General features: G+C 45.9%; 1 protein-coding gene across 1 annotated transcript in view; it reads left to right on the top strand.

Annotated features, from left to right (window-relative positions):
• Nucleotides 1–21,776, top strand: part of MALRD1 (MAM and LDL receptor class A domain containing 1) — a 209,708-nt gene that overhangs the window by 122,001 nt on the left and 65,931 nt on the right. The window contains exons 29-30 of the mRNA XM_064162534.1: nt 11,541–11,721; nt 20,634–20,762. Coding sequence (XP_064018604.1) covers nt 11,541–11,721; nt 20,634–20,762 — 310 coding nt within the window. The remainder of the gene's footprint in view (nt 1–11,540; nt 11,722–20,633; nt 20,763–21,776) is intronic.

The raw sequence follows: 21,776 nt of genomic DNA, 5'->3' as shown, positions 1-21,776 counted from the left end.
AGTCATGCTTTAAAATCTCTTAATTTGGAGAAGAAGGCAAGACTAATTAATTCCTTTTCTTGGAGGTACTCTGTGAGTGTCATCATCTTAAGCCTTGCATTTGTCCTGTCACAGTTGTTAAATCTGCTTGGATTTGTGCAGCCAACTTTCATTTGTAACTGAGCAAGCTCTTCTGTGTTCTGCTTGCATCTTACTAGGGTCCCATGATGCTTTGCCTATCAAATATGGTTTTATGTCCTTAATCTGTTAAAATACATCTTAATTCTGTATGTTATCTTCAGCAATCAGAGCACAGACATAAACGAACTCCTCTTTGTAAGCAAGGACTCATTAGGTTACTTGTACTACTTCATCCTGTCTCCATTTCCTATCCTTCCCAGTCCTTCCCTCTCAAATGAAAGAATTCATTCCTTCATTTCCTAGCATAATCCACCTACTTTTGATGCTGGATTTTAGGCAGCTTAAAGGATACAACTGTGATTGATTGAATTTCCTTCCACCCCCCGCCCCTTCAACACTGAGTAACAACAGGCATCAAAGTCATTTTATAAGACTATTAGCATTTCAAACAACCTAGTTCCATTTTCTTCCCCCCTCAAACCTTGTCACACCTTTGTTTTAATCACATTTTATGGCTCTCCTCAGATTGTTCCCACCTTAGAGTTGAGGCAGCTGTAATTCTCTGGAAACCCAAAGCTTCAAAGAGAAATAATCACAGTTATAAAAACTTTAGGAAGCCTTTGGACGTCTGTTAACAACCTAAGCTTAAGGCTGTTGTGCAGATTCCTTTGATTAAGAACCAACATTAAGCCTTCACTTACACCTAAAGAAATGCAGAGCATAGTAAGAGATGGGACAAACCACTTCATGACTCATGGTTATTTTCACTGCAGTGGTGGCAGAGCACTGGAACAGGCTGCCCAGAGGGGTTGTGCAGTCTCCCTTTGTGGAGATATTCAAGACCTGCCTGGATGCGTTCCTTTGTGATCTGGTCTAGGTGACCTTGCTCTGGCAGGGGGGGTTGGACTGGATGAGCTTTTGAGGCCCCTTCCAGCCCCTGACATTCTGTGATTGTGTGATCCCAGAACTCCTAAACTGGCATATTTTAGAAAAGGAGTTTTATCAGTGAAATAAAATGTGGTGCTGAGGGCTATGGCTTAGCACCAGGCTTGGTAGAGTAAGAGAATGGTGGAACTTAAAGATCTTTTCCAGCCAAAAGGATTCTGTGATTCTAAGATCATTTATCAAATGTCTTCACTAAGATGTAAGTTCCTTGCTGAATTGCCTGTTCCTTTCTTACTGTGGTGTTGATTTTGGAAATGAAATTTGGGAGGAAGATGGTTAAGAGAGTGAAAATCACTTTCAGCAGCATGCCCTTCAAGTAAAACTCACTCTGTTGCATATCCATTACCAAGTTTTCCTATCTTTTGGAGGCCACATCTGGAATGCTGTGCACAGTTATGGGCTTCTCAGTTCAAGAGAGACAGGGAATGACTGGAGAGGGATCAGTGGAGGCTACCAGGATGATTAAGGGACTGGAATATCGCTGTGAGGATGAAAGGCTGAGGGACTTGAGGCTGTTTAACCTGGAAAATAGCAGTCTGAGAGGAGTCCTAATAAATGTCTACAAATACCTGCAGGATGGTTCTAAGGAGAATGGATCCAGACTCTTTTCAGTAATACAAAGAGGGGCAATGGATGTACACTCAACCACAGGAAGTGCCACCTCAACACGAGGAGAAATTTCTTTACTGTGAGTGTGTTGGAGCCTGTCCAAAGAGGTTGTGGAGTCTCCTTCTCTAGAGACTTTCCAACCCCACCTGGATGTGATCCTGTGTGACCTGCCCTAGGTGTTGCTGCTTTGGCAGTGGGGTTGGACTGGATGATCTCTGGAGGTCCCTTCCAACCCCTGCCATTCTGTGACTCCATGATTCTATGAGTACCTGAAGTATTGTGTACAGTTCTGGAGCCCCCAACACAAGAAGGACATGGAACTGTTGGAGCAAGTCCAGAGGAGGCCATGAAGACACTCAGAGGGCTGCAGCAGCTCTGCTATGAGGACAGGCTACAAGAGTTTGGGCTCTGCAGCCTGGAGAAGAGAAGGCTTCCAGGAGACCTTGGAGTGGCCTTCCAGTATCTGAAGGGGGCTCCAGGAGGGCTGGGGAGGGACTATTGATGAGGTCTTGTAATGACAGGCCAAGGAGGAATGGGTTTAAACTGGCAGATGGGAGATTCAAACTGGATGTTAGGAAGAAATTCTTTTCAATCAGGGTGGTGAGACACTGGCACAGGTTGCCCAGGAAGGCTGTGGCTGCTCCTTCCCTGGCTAGGCTGGATGAGGCCTTGAGTGTTCTAGTGGGAGGTGTCCCTGCCTATGGCAGACAGCTGGAACTGGCTGAGCTTTGAGGTCCCTTCTAACCTAAACCATTCTGTGATATTGTAGTTCTGTTATCTACTTTTCTGCTTGCTGTTGACTTTCTCTCCTTTCATTTTTGCATCCATTTGCTGACTTTTTCAAGCATCCTTAGCAAGCTGCCCTCAGTTTTACGATGGAAATTGCAAATTTCAGTTTGAAATCCCTGCCTGTGCTGAAATTCTTCCTGTTTGTCTTTCTCAGAGCTATTCTAGGTGGAGTTAATGGCACTGGAATTAGATGTTTAATGCAGAGCTTCAACATTCAGATAATTAGCAGCAATTTTCTAAATGTTATGATCATCTTAACAAGTCTCCATAGGTTACTTAATAAGAGAGAAGTTTTCAAAGCAGTAGCTAAGGGCAGAGCAGTAAATAACTTACTTCTACATGATTAACAACAGGTACAAATGTTGTACTTGATTTATTTGCATACATTGACTAACCCTATACTTAACATAGAGAGTATGTGTCTTTAAAGTAGCCTGTCAGAGGTGGGATAAGTGATGGTTCTAGTGCTATTATAAAGTGCTACTCAACTCTTTGTATTGCTGATTGACAGGCTGCCAGAGGGCACACAGACGCATTCATGGCTCACCTCTCCACGGTTCACAGATTGCATCCTCAGAGCTCATCTTGTCCAGCCTCCTGGCAGGCAGCAGGGACACCTCCAGCTAGATCAAGCTGCACAGGGCCACATCAAGTCTGGTCTTGAATGTCTCCAGGGATGGGACCTCTCCCTGGGCAGCCTGTGCCAGCGTCTCCCCACCCTTACAGTGCAGAACTTCCTGCTGATGTCCAACCTAAATCTGCTCTGCTTCAGTTCCAAACCATTGCCTCTCATCCTATGCCCAGAGGCCCTTTTGGTAGCCTCTCCAGCCTGCCTGTAGGTCCCCTTCAGATATTGAAATGCAGCTCTAAGGTCTCTCTGGGGCCATCTCTTCTCCAGACTGAAGAGTCCAAATTCTTTCAGCCATTCCTCATAGCAGAACTTCTGCAGCCCTCTGATCATCTTGCTGGCCTCCTCTCTATCCACTCCAGCAGGTCCATGTCCATCTTGTTTTGGGGGCTCCACAGCTGGACACATCAGTGCAGGTGAGATCTCAGCAGAGCAGAGGAGTAGAATCCCCTCTTTCCATTTCTGGCCATGCTGCTTTGGATGCAGCCCAGGATGCCATTGGCCTTCTGGGCTGCCAGAGCCCATTGCTGGCTCCTGTCCACCTTCTCCCCCACCAGCACCCCCAAGTCCTTTCCTGCAGGGCTGCTCTCTATCTCATCATCCTTCAGCCTGGACTGATATATGAACCTGATATTCTGCTCTCAATTTTCCTTGATGCCAGCATGAAGTAAGAGAAGAGGGAAGAGAAGAAAACAAAAAAGAAACAAACCCCCCAACATCAACAAGAAAAAACAGAAAAAAGAGAGGAAAGGAAAGGAAACGAGAACTTAAAATTCAAGTCTTAGCTGAACAAGTAATGCCCTGTAGTTTCAATTCACTCTTTGACTCATTTACATCACTTTAATAATTTGATACTGCCTGTGAACTTATCTGTTCCAGAGCTTTTTGTGCTTGAATGAAACATAAGGGCAACCTCTGCAGGGCTAAGTTCCTGTTTTCAAACAATTGAGGCAATATTCTTTGAGGAAGTTAAGTTTTAAGAGAAAAATCAGTGATAAATGAAGAGAGAGATAGAATCTGTCATCTGCTGTGAAAGTAACTTTAGGTGAAGATGACACAATAATCATATCTTCCTTTCTCTTAAGATAAGAGATTCTGCCATGCAGCATCAGGCTTCAGCTTTATTGCATTTTTTAAGTGCTTTTCTTTTTCAAGCAATATATGAAAGACTTAATCCTAGGAACTGAGGTCTTCCAAAACAAACAAGCATTCTGTGTGCTGAGGTAGCCCAGATCTCCGAGGAAGGTGCTGGCAATATCCTGAAGATAGGACTCTCTCAAGCAATGAAACCTAAATAAGTAGAGAGTTGGTATTAGAACTGTCAGCAGAGATATTCACTGCTTGGTGATGTGGAACAATTCAGAGAGCTTCAGAAGAAATACTGGATGGTAGGGACAAGTTCTACACCATGAGAGTGCTGGAACAATGCAACAGGTTGTCCACGGAGGTGGTTGAGGCTTCATCCCTGGGGATATTCAGGGTGAGGCTCAACAGGACTCTGGGCAACCTGATCTGTTGAAGAGAAGATTCAGAGAGGATCTAATCAATGTTTATAATATCTGAGGGGTGGAGGTCAAGAGGGAGGGGACAAACTCCTCTCAGTTGTGTCCTGAGATAGGACAAGGGGTAATGGGCATAAATTACAGCACAGGAAGTTGCACCTCAACATGAGGAAGAACTTTAGTGTAAGGGTCCCAGAGCCTTGGCACAGGCTGCCCAGAGAGGTTGTGGAGTCTCCTTCTATGGAGCCTTTCCAGCCCTGTCTGGATGTGTTCCTGTGTGACCTGTGCTAGATTCTCTGGTCCTGCTCTAGCAGGGGGGGTGGACTGGAAGCTCTTCAGAGGTCCCTTCCTAACCCCTAACATCCTGGGATCTGCAGAGGGGGTTGGACTAGAAGACCTTTTGAGATCCCTTCCAACCCAGACCATTCTGTGATTCTATAAAATGCCTTTAAAATCTGAGCAAATGAGAAGCAGCTGTGATTTTTCCTCCTTCCACCTATTCTTTCCTTGATATATATGTAACAGTGAAGGGCTGTACTTCACTCCTCCTTGAGTAGAAGAGGAAGAGGAGAAGGAACATGCATAGGATGCTTCATCCTCAAACTACTTGGTCAGCCATCAGAGGGATTTGATGATGATACTATGTCAAGGAAAGCACAGAATTACAGCAAGGGAGAGGCTGGCAGTGACCTCCAGAGATCATCCAGTCCAACCCTCTTATAAAATCGGGATCACCTAGCACAGGTCACACAGGAACACATCCAGACAGGTGCTGAAAGTCTCCAGAGAAAGAGACTCCACAGTCTCTCAGGCAACCGGCTCCAGAATCTTCACAGAAGAAAAGTTCCTCCTCATGTGTATGTGGAACCTTCTGTGCTCTATAGTTTGTGCTCATTGTCCTGTGTTGTGTCTCTGGGCACCACTCAGAAGAGCCTGGGTCCATCCTCTTAACCACTACCCTTTAGATGCTGATCAGCTTTGAGAAGATCTCATCTTGATCTACTCTTCAGACTGAACATCTCCAGATCTCCAAGACCTTCCTCCCCAGAGAGATATCTCAGTCTCCTCAGTATCTTTGTGACCCTCCACTGGACTCTCTAGTAGTTTCCTGTCTTTCTTGAACTGGGGAGCCCAGAACTAGATACAATACTCCAGATGTGGCCTCACCAGGGCAGAGCAGAGGGGGAGGAGAACTTCCCTCTGCCTGCTGGCCACACTCTTCTGAATGCATCCCAGAATATCGTTGCCCTTCTTGGTCACGAGGCTTCACTGCTGGCTCCTGGTGAACTCCTTGTCCACCAGGGCTCCCAGCTCCTTCAAAGACTTCATTAAACCCAAGTTTATTAGTTCCATTCATTTGCACACCCTGAAAAATATGCTTGATTCCAAGCCAAGAAGAAACAGGCTGGAAAGGAAAGTGTCCTCCTGCAATACTCTTGGAATACAGAGGGGTCACCGTGCATCAAGCACCAGAGAGAGCAGCACTTAAAGCCTCATTGTGCTTGCTGTGTGCTATGCTTCTGTGCTTTCACATCACACACCCTGTCTGAAAAATCTGGGATGGTAGCTTGCCAGGGTGATGCTGGTTTTGAAAGAACCCTGAAGGCAGAGGAGAAAAAACATTTTCCTAGCACGTTAAAAACATAAAAAAGGGGCTTGACTCCTCTCAAAAGTCTGAAGGGTGCTGTAGAAAGAGAAACCTTTTGATACAGTGACCCTTGAGAGGCTTTTGATGGGATTAATAATAAACAGGTAATGTTTTCAGGTGAATCATTTGGAAATATTCTGTCTGTGATTAAAAAACCCTCGAGGATATTTGGGTTGAAGGGTCCAGGAATATGTAGCAAAATGTTTCCCTTACTTCCATCCTTTTGGTAAGCTCAGCTTCATTTCCTGTGGCTCTGCTGACATAAAGAGCAGATGCAAATGAGCCAGGGAAATCTTCTGAGCTCAGCTGAGAAGATGAATCAAAGGAGGGGGTGCAGATCAATAACAGAATGTGGGTTTCATTGCTGTTAAATTGCAGACCTAACATAGCAGATTGTCTCCTAGTGGAGCCTTTCTAACTGCGTCTGGAACATTTAGTGCATTCTTCTGATAGGAAAAACCTTCTTCATAAGGACTTCCTCTGCAACATCTTGCAGTGCAAAATTGCATCCTCCTCTTGCACACTTGGGATTCACTTCCTCATGTTGTTATGCCTGCTAGAAATGTGGCCCTCAGAAGGATGCCAGTCACAGAATCATAGAATAGCAGGGGCAGGAAGGGACCTCAAGTGCATCCAGCCCAACCCTCTTGCCAGAGCAGCATCACATAGAGCAGATCACACAGGAACACATCCAGGCAGGTTTTGAACATCTCCAGAGAGGGAGACTCGACAACCTTCCTGGGCAGCCTGTTCCAGTGTTCTGTCACCCTCACAGGGGAAAAATTCCTCCTTATGTTTCCATGGAACTTCCTATGCCTCAGCTTCCACCATTGCCCCTTGTGCTGTCTCTGGGCATCACCCAGCAGAGCCTGGCTCCAGCCTTCTGGCACTCACCTTTGTGTTGTTATCAACATAGATGAGGTCACCTCTCAGTCTCTTCCTCTCCAAGCAGCACAGCCCCAGCTCCCTCAGGCTCTCCTTGTAAGAGAGCTGTTCAGCATCTTTGTGGCTGTGTGCTGGATGCTCTAAAGCAGTTCTATGTCCCTCTTGAACTTGGGGGGCACAGTCTCTGATGTGAAGGAAAAATATTAAACTCATCCACAAAATAAAAGCAATTGTAAGACAGAAAGAACTCCTTCCCTTCCCTTTATTTTCAGTATCCCCAGCTGAATTAATGAGGATATTGAGCCCAGCAAGATACACTTTCCCTCTGAAGTCCTCAGAGGAGAGGTTATAAATGCGTTAGATTGTTCTCCAGATGAAGACAGGCATGAAGAAGACTTGGAATTGCAATGGAATGAAATAATTAAGAAACAATTCCCCTCAGATGATCAGCAAGTAGATAAAAACTAAATCCACTGACTATGGATAGGAATTTTCCAATGTGGCTAAGCCAGACCTGCAGATCTAAACAGGTTATGGTCTCCAGAGAAGTAATTCTGCCCTTTTCTGAGAGTTTTTGTTGTTTGGCATGTGAAGACAGTGGAATACCAGGTCTAACCTCTGGAAATACAATGCCTTTTATTGTGAAGTTTAGCCTGAAGAAGAGGAGAATCTCAGGGGGAGCTGGGGCTATTCAGTCTGGAGAGGAGAAGGCTCCGAGGTGACCTTATTGTGGCCTTGCAGCATCTTAAGAGGGCTACAAGAAAGCTGAGGGATTTTTTTTTTAGGCTGTCAGGTAGTGATAGGACTGGAGGGAATGGAACAAAGCTAGAAACAGGGAGATTCAGAATGGATCTTAGGAAGAAGTTCTTCAGCATGAGGGTGCTGAAACACTAGAACAGGTTGCCCAGGGAGGTGGTGGAAGCCTCATCCCTGGAGGTGTTGAAGGCCAGGCTGGATGAGGCTCTAGACAGCCTGATCTAGTGTGAGGTGTCCCTGCCTGTGGCAGAGGGGTTGGAACTGGGTGATCCTTGAGGTCACTTCCAGCCCTGACTGATTCTGTCATTCTAAGACCAGGACTTACTGCTGGAAAAAAAATGCCTTTTATTGTGAAGTTTAACCTGAAGAAGAGGAGACTGAAGGGGATCTCATTAATGCTTAGAGACATCTAAAGAGGAGGAGGATGTCAGGAGGATGGAGCCAGCCTTTTGTCAGCAGTGTGCACTCACACAATAAGGGGCAGTGGACACAAACTGGAGCACAAGAGGTTCCATGTCATCACAAGGAAAACAAAGCTCTGTCCTTTGAGGATTGCAGAGTGCTGGAGCAGGCTGCCCAGAATGGCTCTGGAGTCTCTCTGCAGAGATTCCAAACCCACCTGGATGTGCTTCTGGGTGATTCACTCCAGGTGACCCTGATCTAGTAGCGACCTTGGACTTTAGAGGTCACTTCCAACCCCTAGCACTCTGTGATTCTGTGTTAAGTTTTCCTCCCTGGTGGCTCATCACCTCAGCTTGACCTTCAACTCTCTTCAGCCCGTAGAGGGCAGTGACAGGCAATTAATAGCAACTTCTCAGGGCCTTAAATGAAAAAGAAATACCCAAACCCCTTTTACACTTGGTTTTAGTGCTCTGATGAGCAGGGTTTGGAAGCTATTATATTTGTTTGCTGGGCTGAGAATAAAATTGGACTTTCAGAATATCTCAAGTTGAGTTTAAGGGATTTTAAAGTACAGAATTACAACATTGGTTATAAAAATGATGTCCTGAGGAATTTTACAGAGGTTGATGGCCAGCAGTAGTCTGTACAAATGAAGAGTGGATCACAAGCCAGGAAGAACTAACTTCAAATTAGAAATACCAGTGAGAAACTATGAAGTGTTGTATTGTGAACCTGAAAAGGGGCTACAAGAAGGCTGCTGAGAGACTGTTTGCAGAGGCCTTCAGGGACAGGATGAGGGCAATGGCTTCAAACTAGAGCAGAGCAGATTTAGATTGGATGTGAGGAACAAGTTCTGCACCAGGAGGCTCCTGGAACACTGGAAGAGGTTGCCCAGGGAGGTGATTGAGGCCCTATTCCTGGAGATATTCCAGATGAGGCTGGACAGGGCTCTGGGCAGTCTGGTCTAGTTGAGCATGCTGAGTGCAGAGGGGTTAGACTGGACGACTTTTGGAGATGCCTTCCAAGCCAGACCATTCTGTGACAAGTACCACATGCAGCTGAACTCTTGCAAGGTCACTGGAAAATGGGATTTATGCCCTGGCCAACAGCCAGCATAACCATCCCACACATGCACAGGCAGCGCTGATGCTATCCACCAAAGCCACAGATCTTAACCACCTTCAATCAGTCTGTTGGAGCTTCTGTCAGTCCAATCCAAATCTACTTATTTCTAGTTTTGCTCCGTTTCCTCCAGGCCTATCACTACCTGACACCCTAAAAAGTCCCTCCCCAGCTTTCTTTTAGCCCAGTTCAGACACTGGAAGGCCACAATAAGGTCTCCTCAGAGCCTTCTATTCTCTAGACTGAACAGCTCCAACTCTCTCAGGCTGTCCTCATAGCAGAGCAGCTCCAGCCCTCTGATCATCCTTGTGGCCTTCTCTGGACATGTTCTGGCACCTCCTGATCTTTCCTGTCACAGGGCTCCAGAACTGGACATAGTGCTCCAGGTGGAGTTGATGTAGTCACCAACTCTGGATGTGTTTAAAGGTCATTTGGATGTGGTGCTTGGGGCTATAGTTTAGGGTGAACCTTGCAGAGTAGGGATCTGGGTTGGACTTGGTGATCCTGAGAGGTTTTTCCAACCTGAGTCTGTGATCAAGTCACACTTCAGTACCTCTGTTTTGGTAGCTCTGCAGATCTCCTTCTAAATGGTATCAACAATTCTGTGACTTCCCTGATTCTGAAAGAACTGAAATATATCTCTGCCTGCTTATCTGCACTTTGCTACTCAGAATGCAGTATCCAAAGCACCACGATTCATTTTCTCACCATAAATATGCATAGAACAGTCTAATTAATAGAAATCTGATTGAACAGCTTCACGATGTATGAAGAAGTAGAATTCATTTGCTTTATTTTTTATTGCTGTCTCTATTTTCTTTGGATTTTGCTCACATATGTACTACTTCCTCAGAGCCTTTGTTCCACATTCCATGTGGCTGTTCAATGCACCACACAGAGGATTTATTACAGTTATCTGGCATACTAAATAGGTTTGAATAGGAAAAGACTATTCTCATTTTCAGCTAAAGTGCAGTGCTAAAGAAACATATGGAGCTGGACAGATATAAAACTTTCACCTATGTATACTTTTGGTGCCAGCTTGGTACCCTACAGAGGGCCGTGGACAGGCTGCATTGATGAGCCAAAGCCAGTTGTATGAGATGCCCAGCAAAGAACCACACGAACACCCAGCTGAAGATGAGCCAGGGTGTGCCCAGGTAGCCAAGAAAGCCAACAACATCCTGGCCTGGATCAGCAATAGTGTGACCAGCAGGAGCAGGGAAGAGATTGTCCTGTTCTTGGCACTGGCAAGGCCACTTCTTGAGTACTGGGTGCAGTTTTGAGTCCCTCACTACAAGGAAGACACTGAGGTGCTGGAGCAGGTCCAGAGAAGAGCAATGAAGCTAGAGAAGGGTCAGGAAAACAGGGCTGGGGAGGAGCAGCTAAGGGAACTAGGGGTGTTTAGTGTGGAGAAGAGGAGGCTGAGGACAGAGCTGATTGCTCTCTGCAGCTGCCTGCAGGGAGGTTGCAGTGCAGAGGGGGCAGCCTCTGCTCCTTGGTGGCAAGGGACAGGAACAGAGGAAATGGTTCCTGGCTGCCCCAGGGGAGGCTCAGGCTGGATGTTAGGAAATCTTTCTGCCCTAGAAGGGTTCTCAACCCTTGGAATGGTCTGCCCAGGGCAGTGCTGCAGTCCCCATCCCTGGAAGTGTTCCAGCAGCCTGTGGAGCTGCTGTTTAGGGTTATGGCTTAGTGTTGAGCCTGCAGTGCTGTGTGGAGGGTTGGGCTGGATGAGCTTGGAGGTCTCTTCCAACTGGAAGTTTTCTGTGATTCTGTGGTTCTACCTTTGTGATACCCTAATTTTAAAAAGGTAGGCTGCACTCAATGCCAGTGATATTTGCAAGACACAGGCAGTAAATCCCACTACCATGTAAGGCTCTACTCAGGTGGATTGTTTTGGTGTTCAACCATACCCTCAGTCATTTCTGTTCTGGGACTGCAGCTGCTGTTGATGCCGAGGTGATCTGTTTGGTAATCATCTCCATTCACTACTTCTATTCCGTTTACCACTTCTTGACAAAACTGAAGAGCTGTCTTCTAGTCCTCTGGTTTTTGGGGGGTTTGGGGTTTTTTGTTTGTTTGAAATTAATGCTAATCCATGCATTTTACTAGGTATTTTTAATTCACATTTCAGACTGATGATGGGATCATGAAAATATGGAGTGAATCAGGAAATCATGGTGATGAGTGGAGGAAAGCTGAGTTACACCTGGGGAAGCTGAGGAACTTTGAACTTGTCTTTGAGGCCATCCGCACCAGAAACCTCGGGGGAGGAGCAGCAGTAGATGACATAGAGTTCAGCAACTGTACCACAGGTAACTTCCAGAAGAGGCAAGTTTAGAGATGGAGAGGTTCACAGAATGATTCAACTGTGAGAGTGGGAAGAGATCTCTAAGACTGTTGAGTCCAGCTTCCAACCCAATGCCACCATGGCCGTTAAGCCATGACACCAAGTGCCATGTCTGCAGGTTTCTTGAACACCTCCAGGGATGCTGACTCCACCACCTCCTGGAGCAGTCTGTTTCAGTGCCCAACCAATGCTAAAGGTGATGCTCATTGCCTGAGCAATCCTATAGGATGCTAAAGCAGACATAGGATGTTCTTGTTTGTTTTTGCATACAATAGAGCTTTATTGTTTTCACCATAGGATCAGTTACAAATACACTGCTTTCATTTTGTAACTTTAGTACTCTTCAAGATACTGGAGGGCATTCAGAAGTGTGTGTTCAGCAGCACAAGGGAGGTTCTGCTCCCCCTCTACTGTTCTGGTGAGGCCCTTCCTGGAATATTGCGTCCAGTTTTGGGCTCCCCAGTTCAAGAGGGACAGGGATCTGCTGGAGAGAATCCAAGGGAGGGCTACAAGGGTACTGAAGGGACTGGAGCACTGCCTGAGGAGGAAAGGCTGAGAGCCCTGGGGCTGCTTAGTCTGCAAAAGAGAAGGCTGAGAGGGGATCTGAGCAATGTCTATCAATAGCTGAGGGCTGGGGGTCAGGAAGGAAGGGACAGGGCCAGCCTCTGCTTACTTGTGCCCTGGCATAGGACAAGAGGCAAAGAAACTGCAGCACAGGAAGCTGCACCTCAACATGAGGAAGAACTTCTTGAGTGTAAGGGTCCCAGAGCCCTGGCACAGGCTGCCTAGAGGGGTTGTGGAGTCTCCTTCTCTGGAGCCTTTCCATCCCTGTTTGGATGTGTTCCTGTGTGACCTGTGCTAGATTCTCTGGTCCTGCTCTGACAGGGGTGGTTGGACTGAAAGCTCTCCAGAGGTCCCTTCCAACCCCTAACATCTTGGGATCCCATGAATTCAGTATTCTAAGACCATCTGAAACTAGAAATGGGCACTGGAACAGGCTGCCCAGAGAGATTGTGGAGTCTCTTAGTGCCTTTCACATCAGCTCTGTATATGATTTTTTGCTTTCTACTCCACAAGTCAAGATCTGCTTGCTTCATTTCCTCAAGACTTTCAGTGTGCTGCCCCTCCTGTTGGCACCAGGATCCTGGGCTGACCTTTTTCATTTTGCTTGTTATAGATTCTTTAGCTTTGTAGAACAAACAACCAAAATACCTTTTGCCAGATCCTCAAAAAATAGCATTTCCCATCTGACCCAAGCCTGGGACACTGAGGATAGAGAAAGCATTTCATAGCTAAATTGGGTTCTTATTTGCAGGCTCACGCTTTTCTTGGGCCTGTTGCAACAAAGCTGAAAGATGGCAAAACACAATCTGACTGTGGCAAAACTCAAGGGGAAAAGCAGAACACAAAGCAGGAGTCTGGGGTTTCTTCTCCACAAAATGACTTAATTTACATCCCTTCATCATGTGCTGTGTTTGAAGCTGTGGAGTTGCTGTAGCAGGACATATGCCATGCTGCTGAAGGGGAACTGAAGGCCACATTTCTGTTTTCCAATGGTACTTGTAAAGTTAAACTCAGTGCTTATAAATCATTATGGGTGTTCTGGCTGTGGTAGTTACATAAGCTAAGGAATACTCCATGGACAGAAAAATCTAGGAGGTAATTGAAACTAACTGAAAGTTGGATTAGCAGGTTTGAAATAAACAGAAGGGAAAGGAAAGGAGAAAGCCATAAAGTCCATGAGAAAAAAAACCCACAATGTTTTGGTGCTTCCTAGCAGGTGACATCAAATGTGGAGATGAATGTAGAGCAGTTCTGGAAGTTTCAGTCTGTGCTCCTCACAGACTATCCTTTTGGAAGTTGCCAAATGGTATTTCTAGATCGTGGTTTGCAGTCAAAGCAATGCAATCATTGTCTCCTTGCAGAGTCATGGAATTGTTTTGGTTGGAAAAGACCTTGAAAATCATTGAGTCCAACTTTCAACCCAACACCACCATGACCATTAAACCATGTCCCAGAGTGCCATGTCCACAGGTTTCTTGAACACCTCCAGGGATGGGGACTCCACCACCTCCCTGGGCAGCCTGTTACAAACCCTGACCGCTGTTGCAGCAAAGGTTGTTCCTAGTCTTCAACATAAACCTCTCCAGAACAATTTCAGGCCATTTCCTCTTAACAAGGAGAAGAAACCAATCCTCACATCATTCCAACCTTCTTTCAGGGAGACATAGAGAACCAGAAGGTCTCCCCTCAGCCTCCTTTTCTCTAGACTAAACACAGTATCACAGTATTATCAGGGTTGGAAGAGACCTCACAGATCATCAAGTCCATATACATATATGTAACCTAACAATGGCTCAATCATAGAATCATAGAATCAACCAGGTTGGAAGAGACCTCCAAGATCATCCAGTCCCCCTGGACAAAGGCTGCATTGTGCAGCTGAAATTCTCTCTCACACACAGAATCACAGAATTGGAAAAGACCTGCAAGACCTATCCCTTAACACCTTCTAATCAACTAAACCATGGCACTAAGTGCCTCATCCAGCATCCTCTTAAACACCTCCAAAGATGGTGACTCCCCCACCTCCCCAGGCAGCCCATTCCAATGCCAATCACTCTTGCTGTGAACAACTTCTTCCTAGCATCCAGCCTGAACCTGCCCTGGCACAGCTTGAGGTTGTGTTCTCTTGTTCTGTCCCTGGGTGCCTGGCAGAAGAGACCAACCCCACCTGGCTACAGCCTCCCTTCAGCTCCCTCAGCCTCTCCTCACAGGGCTGTGCTCCAACCCCTTCACCAGCCTTGGTGCCCTTCTCTGGACATGTTCAAGCACTTCAGCATCTTTCTTAAATTGAGGGCCCCAGAACTGGACACAGTGCTCAAAGTGTGGCCTGACCTGTGCTGAGTACAGGGGCAGAAGGACTGCCCTGGTCCTGCCATCTGCAAGCTTACTGAGGGCTCGCTCAGATCTCTTGTCCAGCTCATTGATACAGATATGTAAAAGAACTAGCTGCAGCACTCACATCCAAGAAACACCACTTGTGACCAGCCACCAGCTGGATTTAACTCCATTCCCTACCACTCCTTGGGCCCTGCCATCCAGCCAGTTCTCAACCCGGCAGCCACTCCCCCCAGTAATGTAAATGAGAAAGTACTCAAGTGGAGAGAGGTGAAGAAGGAAGAGAGAGACAGTGTGCGAGTGTGTTGGCCAGGTGACTCTTCAAGCTGCTTCTATGCAGCATGGGGAACATTCAGTGGTTGGAGCAGAGTTTAATGATTCCAGAGACATTTTCTGGTGCATCTGTTTTTCTCCAGCATGCTTTACAGAGAGAAGCTGTGCACATCACAAGGGAATCTGCATGGAGCTGGCTTGGCTCTGCAGGCATTGCTCTTCCCTCACATCACTGTGGTTCACGTGGCTTGTGTTAAATGGGAATTCTCCACTGACAACCCAGAATAGTTTCACCATTTCCTGTTAAAAAATTAATTAGTCAAAAGCTGCTGTACCAGTAAAATACAGCAGAGAGCTTTATTGTGATCTGAGCCTCGGGGCCCTACCCTCCAAAGGTCCTTTCCCTCTGCTTTCAGTGATTTCTGTGGAAGTGAAGTTCAAGAAGCCTCTGTGAACTTGTTGGAAATGGGAGACATCCTGGAAATATTGTCAGGGATAGAAAAAAAATAAAAGCAGCTGTAAAAGAGTCTTACCAGTTTGATGTGAGGGGGTAACTCAACATGAACATGACATTGAGCCCCATCCTAGAAAGAGGAGAACATCTCTACCCAGAGAGCAGTGAAAGACAAATGAAAATAGGTGGATCCCATCTCTAAAAGTCTAGCACACTTGGTCATTTAGTTGATTTACATCTTCTTGCATGGTCTGACAAGTTAATGCATTAAAAAGTGAGGGAAGAAGAACAAAACATTACAGCTCCAGTGATCTTTGGGGGCTGCCTGTTCTCTATCAGGCTTCACGAGCTTTTCTTCTCTTGTTTAAGTTAAATAGGATACACATCCAGTTACACTTGATGTGGTGTTGAAATTCATTTCAGTGTTTAAAGGAAAGCAGAATCAAAATGCCACAGTAACAAAAAAAAAAGGATTCATCAAAACTGAGCTGAGCAGAATTTTTCCTTAAAACACAGCAAGCCCTGCATTGTCTGGTGGCAAATTTTACCTTTCCCTTTCTCCTCATGTATTTGTATTCCTCCTAACCTACTGTTTATGACAAAGACCATAGGTGAAGGCACTGCAGGCTTTTGAAGAGCTCTGCTTCCAGGCTCCCCAAACCAAGAAGCTTTGAAAGCCTCAGCAGAGAAACCTTTTCTCATTAGAATTCCATCCTTGCTTTGAGATCAAAGAGAAACAACTAAAGCATGGCAATGTTTTGGTGTGGAGGCTGATGTTTTCATTTTTAGAGCAAGCCAAGGTTTTCTTTGGATTCTCAGCTGCGTGTGGTGCAAAGCTCTATATTTAACAGATAATTTAGTTCCTTCTGCTCAAACACTCGAAGAAAAAGATTAAACTCCTGCAGCAGAAATATTCAGTACCAACCTCATGCTGCCATTCGGTGTTAGACAGGCTGGAGGGTTGGGCAGGGAGAAATGGACAGGAATTCAAGAAGGGCAAGGGTAGAGTCTGGCACCTTGGAAGGAACAACCTGGTTGTTGGACCAGTATAGGCTGGGGACTGACCTGTTGGAAAGCAGTGAAGGGGAACAGGACCTGGGAGTCTTAGCGGATAGAAGGTTGACCATGAGCCAGGAGTATGCTCTGGTGGCTAAGAAGGCCAAGGGCATTCTGTAGAGGATTAGAAGGGCTGTGGTTAGTAGTTCCAGAGAGGTTTTTCTCCCCCTCTACCCTACTGAGGCCGCATCTGGAATATTATGTCCAGCTCTGGGTCCCTCAGTTCAAGAAGGACCTCAAGGAACTGCTTGAACTAGACCAGTGCATAGCAACAAAGATGCTGAAGGGAATGGAACAGCTCTCTTATAAGGAGAGCCTGAGGGAGCTGGGGTTGTGCTGCTTGGAGAGGAGGAGACTGAGAGGTGACCTCATTCATGTTGATAAAGATGTAAAGTGAGTGCCAAGAGGCTGGAGCCAGGCTCTGCTGGGTGATACTCAGTGACAGCACAAGGGGCAATGGTGGAAGCTGAGGCATAGGAAGTTCCATGGAAACACGAGGAGGAATTTTTTCCCTATGAGTGTGACAGAGCACTGGAACAGGCTGCCCAGGGGGGTTGTGGAGTCTCTCTGGAAGTATTCAAAACCCACCTGGATGTGTTCCTGTGTGACCTGGTCTAGGTGATGCTGCTCTGACAGGGGGGGTTGGGCTGGATTCTGTGAATCCTGGCCTAGAAGTGAGAAGAAGTCCAGGAAGAGAAAATTTCCAGAGCTGATTTAGTCACTGAAGGTACACACTTGTCTTCAGCCAGAATGTATGTGTATTTGCTCCTTCTGATGTTTTCCTTGTTTGGGTGTTTTTTACCTCTTTGACATTTCAGTGTTTTATGATGTTCTATAGAAAGGTCAGTGTTGGGGTATTCTGACATGAGACACTGGAACTGCCTCCCTTGGCCAAAAGTTCTCATTGCATGTGATGAAATGAATGGTAAAAGTCTTACTTGTTAGTCCAATATTTGGATGTTCCCTTTAGAAAGAAGAATATTCCTTGACTTCATGGTGAGCTGCTCGTTGCTGGTATCTATTAAATATTCTTCCTTCTAGTAGAAGAAAGCTCATTTTGAACAGTCTGGGATTTTTTGGTGCCTTTAACTTGACTTCCTTTGCTGTAAAATAGAGTCATAGAATGGTTTGAGTTGGAAAGGGATTCTAAAGAGCATCCAGTTTCCACCCCTGGCCGTAGACAGAGACACTTCCTACCAGGACAGCTTGCACAAGGCCATTCAACCTGACTTTCAACACTTCCAGGCTGCAGCCTCCACAGCTTCTCTGGACAACCTATTCCAGTGCCTCGCTGCCCTCACAGGGAAGAATTTCTTCCTCATGTCTAACCTAAACCAAGCTTCTTCCAATCTGAAGTCATTACCCCTCCTCCTGTCACTTTTTGCCTTTGTAAGAAGTCCTTCTCCAGCTCTCCTGTAGGGTACTACAAATATTGGAAGGCTGCTCCCAGGTCTCTCTGGAGCCTTCTCCAGGCTGAGCAACCCCAACTCCCTCAGCCTGTGTTTAGTACCTGAAGAGAGGCTGTAGCCAGGTGGTTTTGGTCTCTTCTGCCAGGCACCCAGAGACAGGACAGGAAGAGGACACAGCTTCAAGCTGTGGCAGGGCAAGTTCAAGCTGGACGTTAGGATGAAGCTGTTCACAGTGAGAGTCATTGGCATTGGAATGGGCTGCCTGGGGAGGTGATGGAGTCCCCATCACTGGAGGTGTTTAAGAGAAGACTGGATGAGGCACTTAGTGCCATGGTTTAGTTGATTAGAAGGTGTTAAGGGATAGGTCTTGCAGGTCTTTTCCAATTCTGTGATTCTGTGTGTGAGAGAGAATTTCAGCTGCACAATGCAGCCTTTGTCCAGGGGGACTGAGCCATTGTCAGGTTACATATATGTATATATGTGTGTGTGTGTGCATATGTGTATATATATGTCTGTGTGTATGTGTATTTGTGTATATATATGTCTGTATATATATATATATGTCTATTTGTATATATATTTGGGTATATATATACACATACATACATCTATATGCATATCTATATGTATGTATTTGTTATCTTTTGTACTTAGTCTACTTTTGTCAATATTCTTTTCATTTTACTTCCAAATCCTGTGTAAGTTTTGCTGCTTTACTCCTTTGGGGTAAATCCCACATTCTGTCTGGTGCAAAAGCAGCACAGTAGCTAAAAGCTAAGTTCTGTGGCATTGACGTGCTCCGTTTGTAGGATTCAGTGAGCCAAAAGCCAAAGCAATTCTATCTGTCTCTTAAAAACTACTCAGAAAGATTATATGGCTCTTTTCTGTATCCATCCAAATTGTCCTTAATGTCCTGTGTGTGCTTCTCCCTTTTCCAGCACTGCCATTTGCTTTGGCTTAGGGATGTGCACAACGTGCAGCCAGTCAGCTCAGATACCTCCTGTGCTGGCTTCTTGCGGTGTTCTGCCTGGTTTTCAGGAAATGCTGCACTTCCAGAGGGGAAACCAAATAAGTGGCTATGATAAACCATTAGCATTTTGTTATGCCATAATAAGTGTTTTAATTTTTTGGGGGTTGGTTGGCTGGTTGGTCTAGGAGAATCTGATCCCCAAGGATTTACTCTAGGGGGAAAAAGATCATTTGTAAGGATATGTCTCAACTTTGGCCTAGAAGAAAGTCAACAGTTTAATTTAACAGCTGTATTAAAATGACTCTTGTTAATCTGGTCCTTTCTGTGCTGATCTAATGCTTGGCTGCTATCATAAGCTATGAAACTCTTCTTTTTGTTTTTGGGTTATATGTCCTCTGTTATTTTGTCTTGGTTTGGGGAATGGTTTTTCATGGGCTATATTCCCTCTCTTTTTTTGTGGGAAGGGAATGGATTGTCAGCTTTTGACTCGCAGCTTATTTGTGCAGTCTTCAGACCCCACAAGTCTGTGGAGAGCAGAGCATAATTAAAACCATAAGTCACTATCTCAAGAAATGAGCAAGAATGCTGCAAATTAGTAAATATTTAAGGCCCTTCTCATTGAAAAAACCTCCTCTCTGCCCCAAACTTTCATAGCTCTGTGCTGTTCCTTTATCACAGGATCGTAGAACTGCCAGAGCCAGAAGGAACCTCAAGGATCATTCAGTTCCAACCCACTTGCCATGGGCAGAGACACCTCACACTAGATCAGGTTGCTCAATTCTACATTTAGCCTGGCCTTGAAAACTTCCAGGGATGAAGCTTCCACTACCTTTTTGTGCAATCTGTTTCAGTGTCTCAGCACCCTCACAGGGAAGAACTTTTTCTTAAGGTCTAATCTAAATCTGCCCTCCTCTAGCTTGGATCTATTTCCCACCCCCCTCCCCCCAGTCCTATCACTACCTAACAGCCTAAAAAGTCCCTCCCCAGCTTTCTTGTAGCCCCCTACAGATACTTCAAGGCCACAGTAAGGTCTACTCAGAGCCTTCTCCTCTCTAGACAGAACAGTCCCAATTCTCTCAGCATGTCCTCATAGCAGAGCAGCTCCAGCCCTCTGATCATCCTTGGCCCTCTGATCATCCTTGTGGCCCTTTCTCTGGACATGTTCCAAACCCTCAAGATCTTTTCTGTAAAAGTGGCTCCAGAACTGGGCATAGAGCTCCAGGTGGGGTCTCAGCAGAGTGGAGTAGAGAGGCAGAGTCCCTTCCCTTGCCCTGCTGCCCATACCTTTTAATGATGCTACACAGTAGACCAACATTCCATATATATATGGATATTTTCCTCTAGGTAAAATTCTGTTGAGAACTGAGCAACTAATGATTTGTTCAGTTTAGTGGATAAAGCAAAGACCTGGTCAAACTATAGCAGAGCAGATTTAGGATGTGAGGAATAAGTTCTGCACAAGGAGAGTGCTGGAACACTGCAACAGATTGCCCAGGGAAGTAATTGAAGCCCCATGCCTGGTGATAGTCAATGTGAGGCTTGACAAGGGCAACTTGATCTAGTTGAAGATGTCCCTGCTGAGTGCAGAGGGAACTGGACTGGTAAACCTTTGTAGGTCCCTTCCAACCCAGACCATTCTATGATTCCATGAACAGTCCAGACACATGCAATGCCCCTTGAAAAGAGTGAGAGCAAATAGCACCTGTTAGAAGCAGTAAATCACTGAAGTCCTGCTGCATAATGGCTAAATAAATTTTCCAAGAGCATCCTTCGATTGAATTACAATATTGATTTAACTGTCCTTCTGGTTCCAGTTGGAGAGAGCCCCAGGGAATGCCCTGCCAGCACTGATTTTCTGTGTGGGGATGAGACATGCTTAGAGTCTCGGTTTGTCTGCGACTATAAACCCGACTGTGAGGACCTCTCAGATGAAGCTGACTGCAGTAAGTATCTTTGTGTTTCAATGTAATCTCTACTTACAGTGGTGACTTTGAATTCTGTAGCACAGCTGCTCAGGAGGTAATAACAAGCAGGTTGCATACTCCTCCTGCACCATAGAACTCTTCTGGTTGGCAAAGCCCTTTAAGATCAACCAGTCCGACTGTTCTCAACTCTACTATGTCTGGGGCTAAACCATGTCCCTCAGCACCACATCTCTGCCTCTTCTAAACACCTCCAGGGATGGGGACTCCCTGGGTAGCCTGTTCCACTCTTTGACAACCTTGTGAGTGAAGAAGTTTCTTCTCATATCCATCCTGAACTTTCCCTAGTGCAACTTGAGGTCATTTCTCCTCATCCTGTTACTTGTTATTAGGGAGAACAGACCAACAGACCTGGCTCTGACATCCTTTCAGGGAGTTTAGAGAGCAATGAGGTCTCCTCCCAACCTCCTCTTTTCCAGATAAAACACCCTCAGCTCCCTCATGTGCTCCTCATATGGTGCCTTTGAAACTCTTCAGCAGCCTCAGTGCTCTCCTCTAGACACCCTCCAGCCCCTCAATATCTTTTACTGTGGCACCCAGAACTCCTTTCAGGGACTTGCAGAGAGCAATGAGGTCTCTCCTCAGCCTCATTTTCTCCAGGCTAACCAACCCCAGTCCCTCAGCTGCTCCTCCCCAGCCCTGTTCTCCAGACCCTTCAGCAGCTTCATCACCCATCTCTAGACCTGCTCCAGAACCTCAACATCAGTAGTAGTGAGGGCCCCAAGACTGCACCCACGACTCAAAGTGTGGCCAAGTATAGGCAGGCAATCACCACCCCAGTCCTGCTTGGCACACTCTGGTACAGAAAATAGCCACAAACATCATTCAAATTCACATAAAGGAGTTGCCACAGGAAAGCCTTAAAAATGTTTGCTGCAAAAAGAAGTCAAGATACTCAAACTAATGATTAAATATTGAAAGGAAAACCCCCAAACCATCCTAGGGACTAAAGGCATGTCTAAGGACTAAAATCCA

This window comes from Pogoniulus pusillus, chromosome 23, assembly GCF_015220805.1.
Source record: "Pogoniulus pusillus isolate bPogPus1 chromosome 23, bPogPus1.pri, whole genome shotgun sequence".
NCBI lineage: Eukaryota > Metazoa > Chordata > Aves > Piciformes > Lybiidae > Pogoniulus > Pogoniulus pusillus.
Note: the sequence above shows the minus strand (reverse complement) of the source record. Positions and strands in the feature narration are given on the sequence as shown.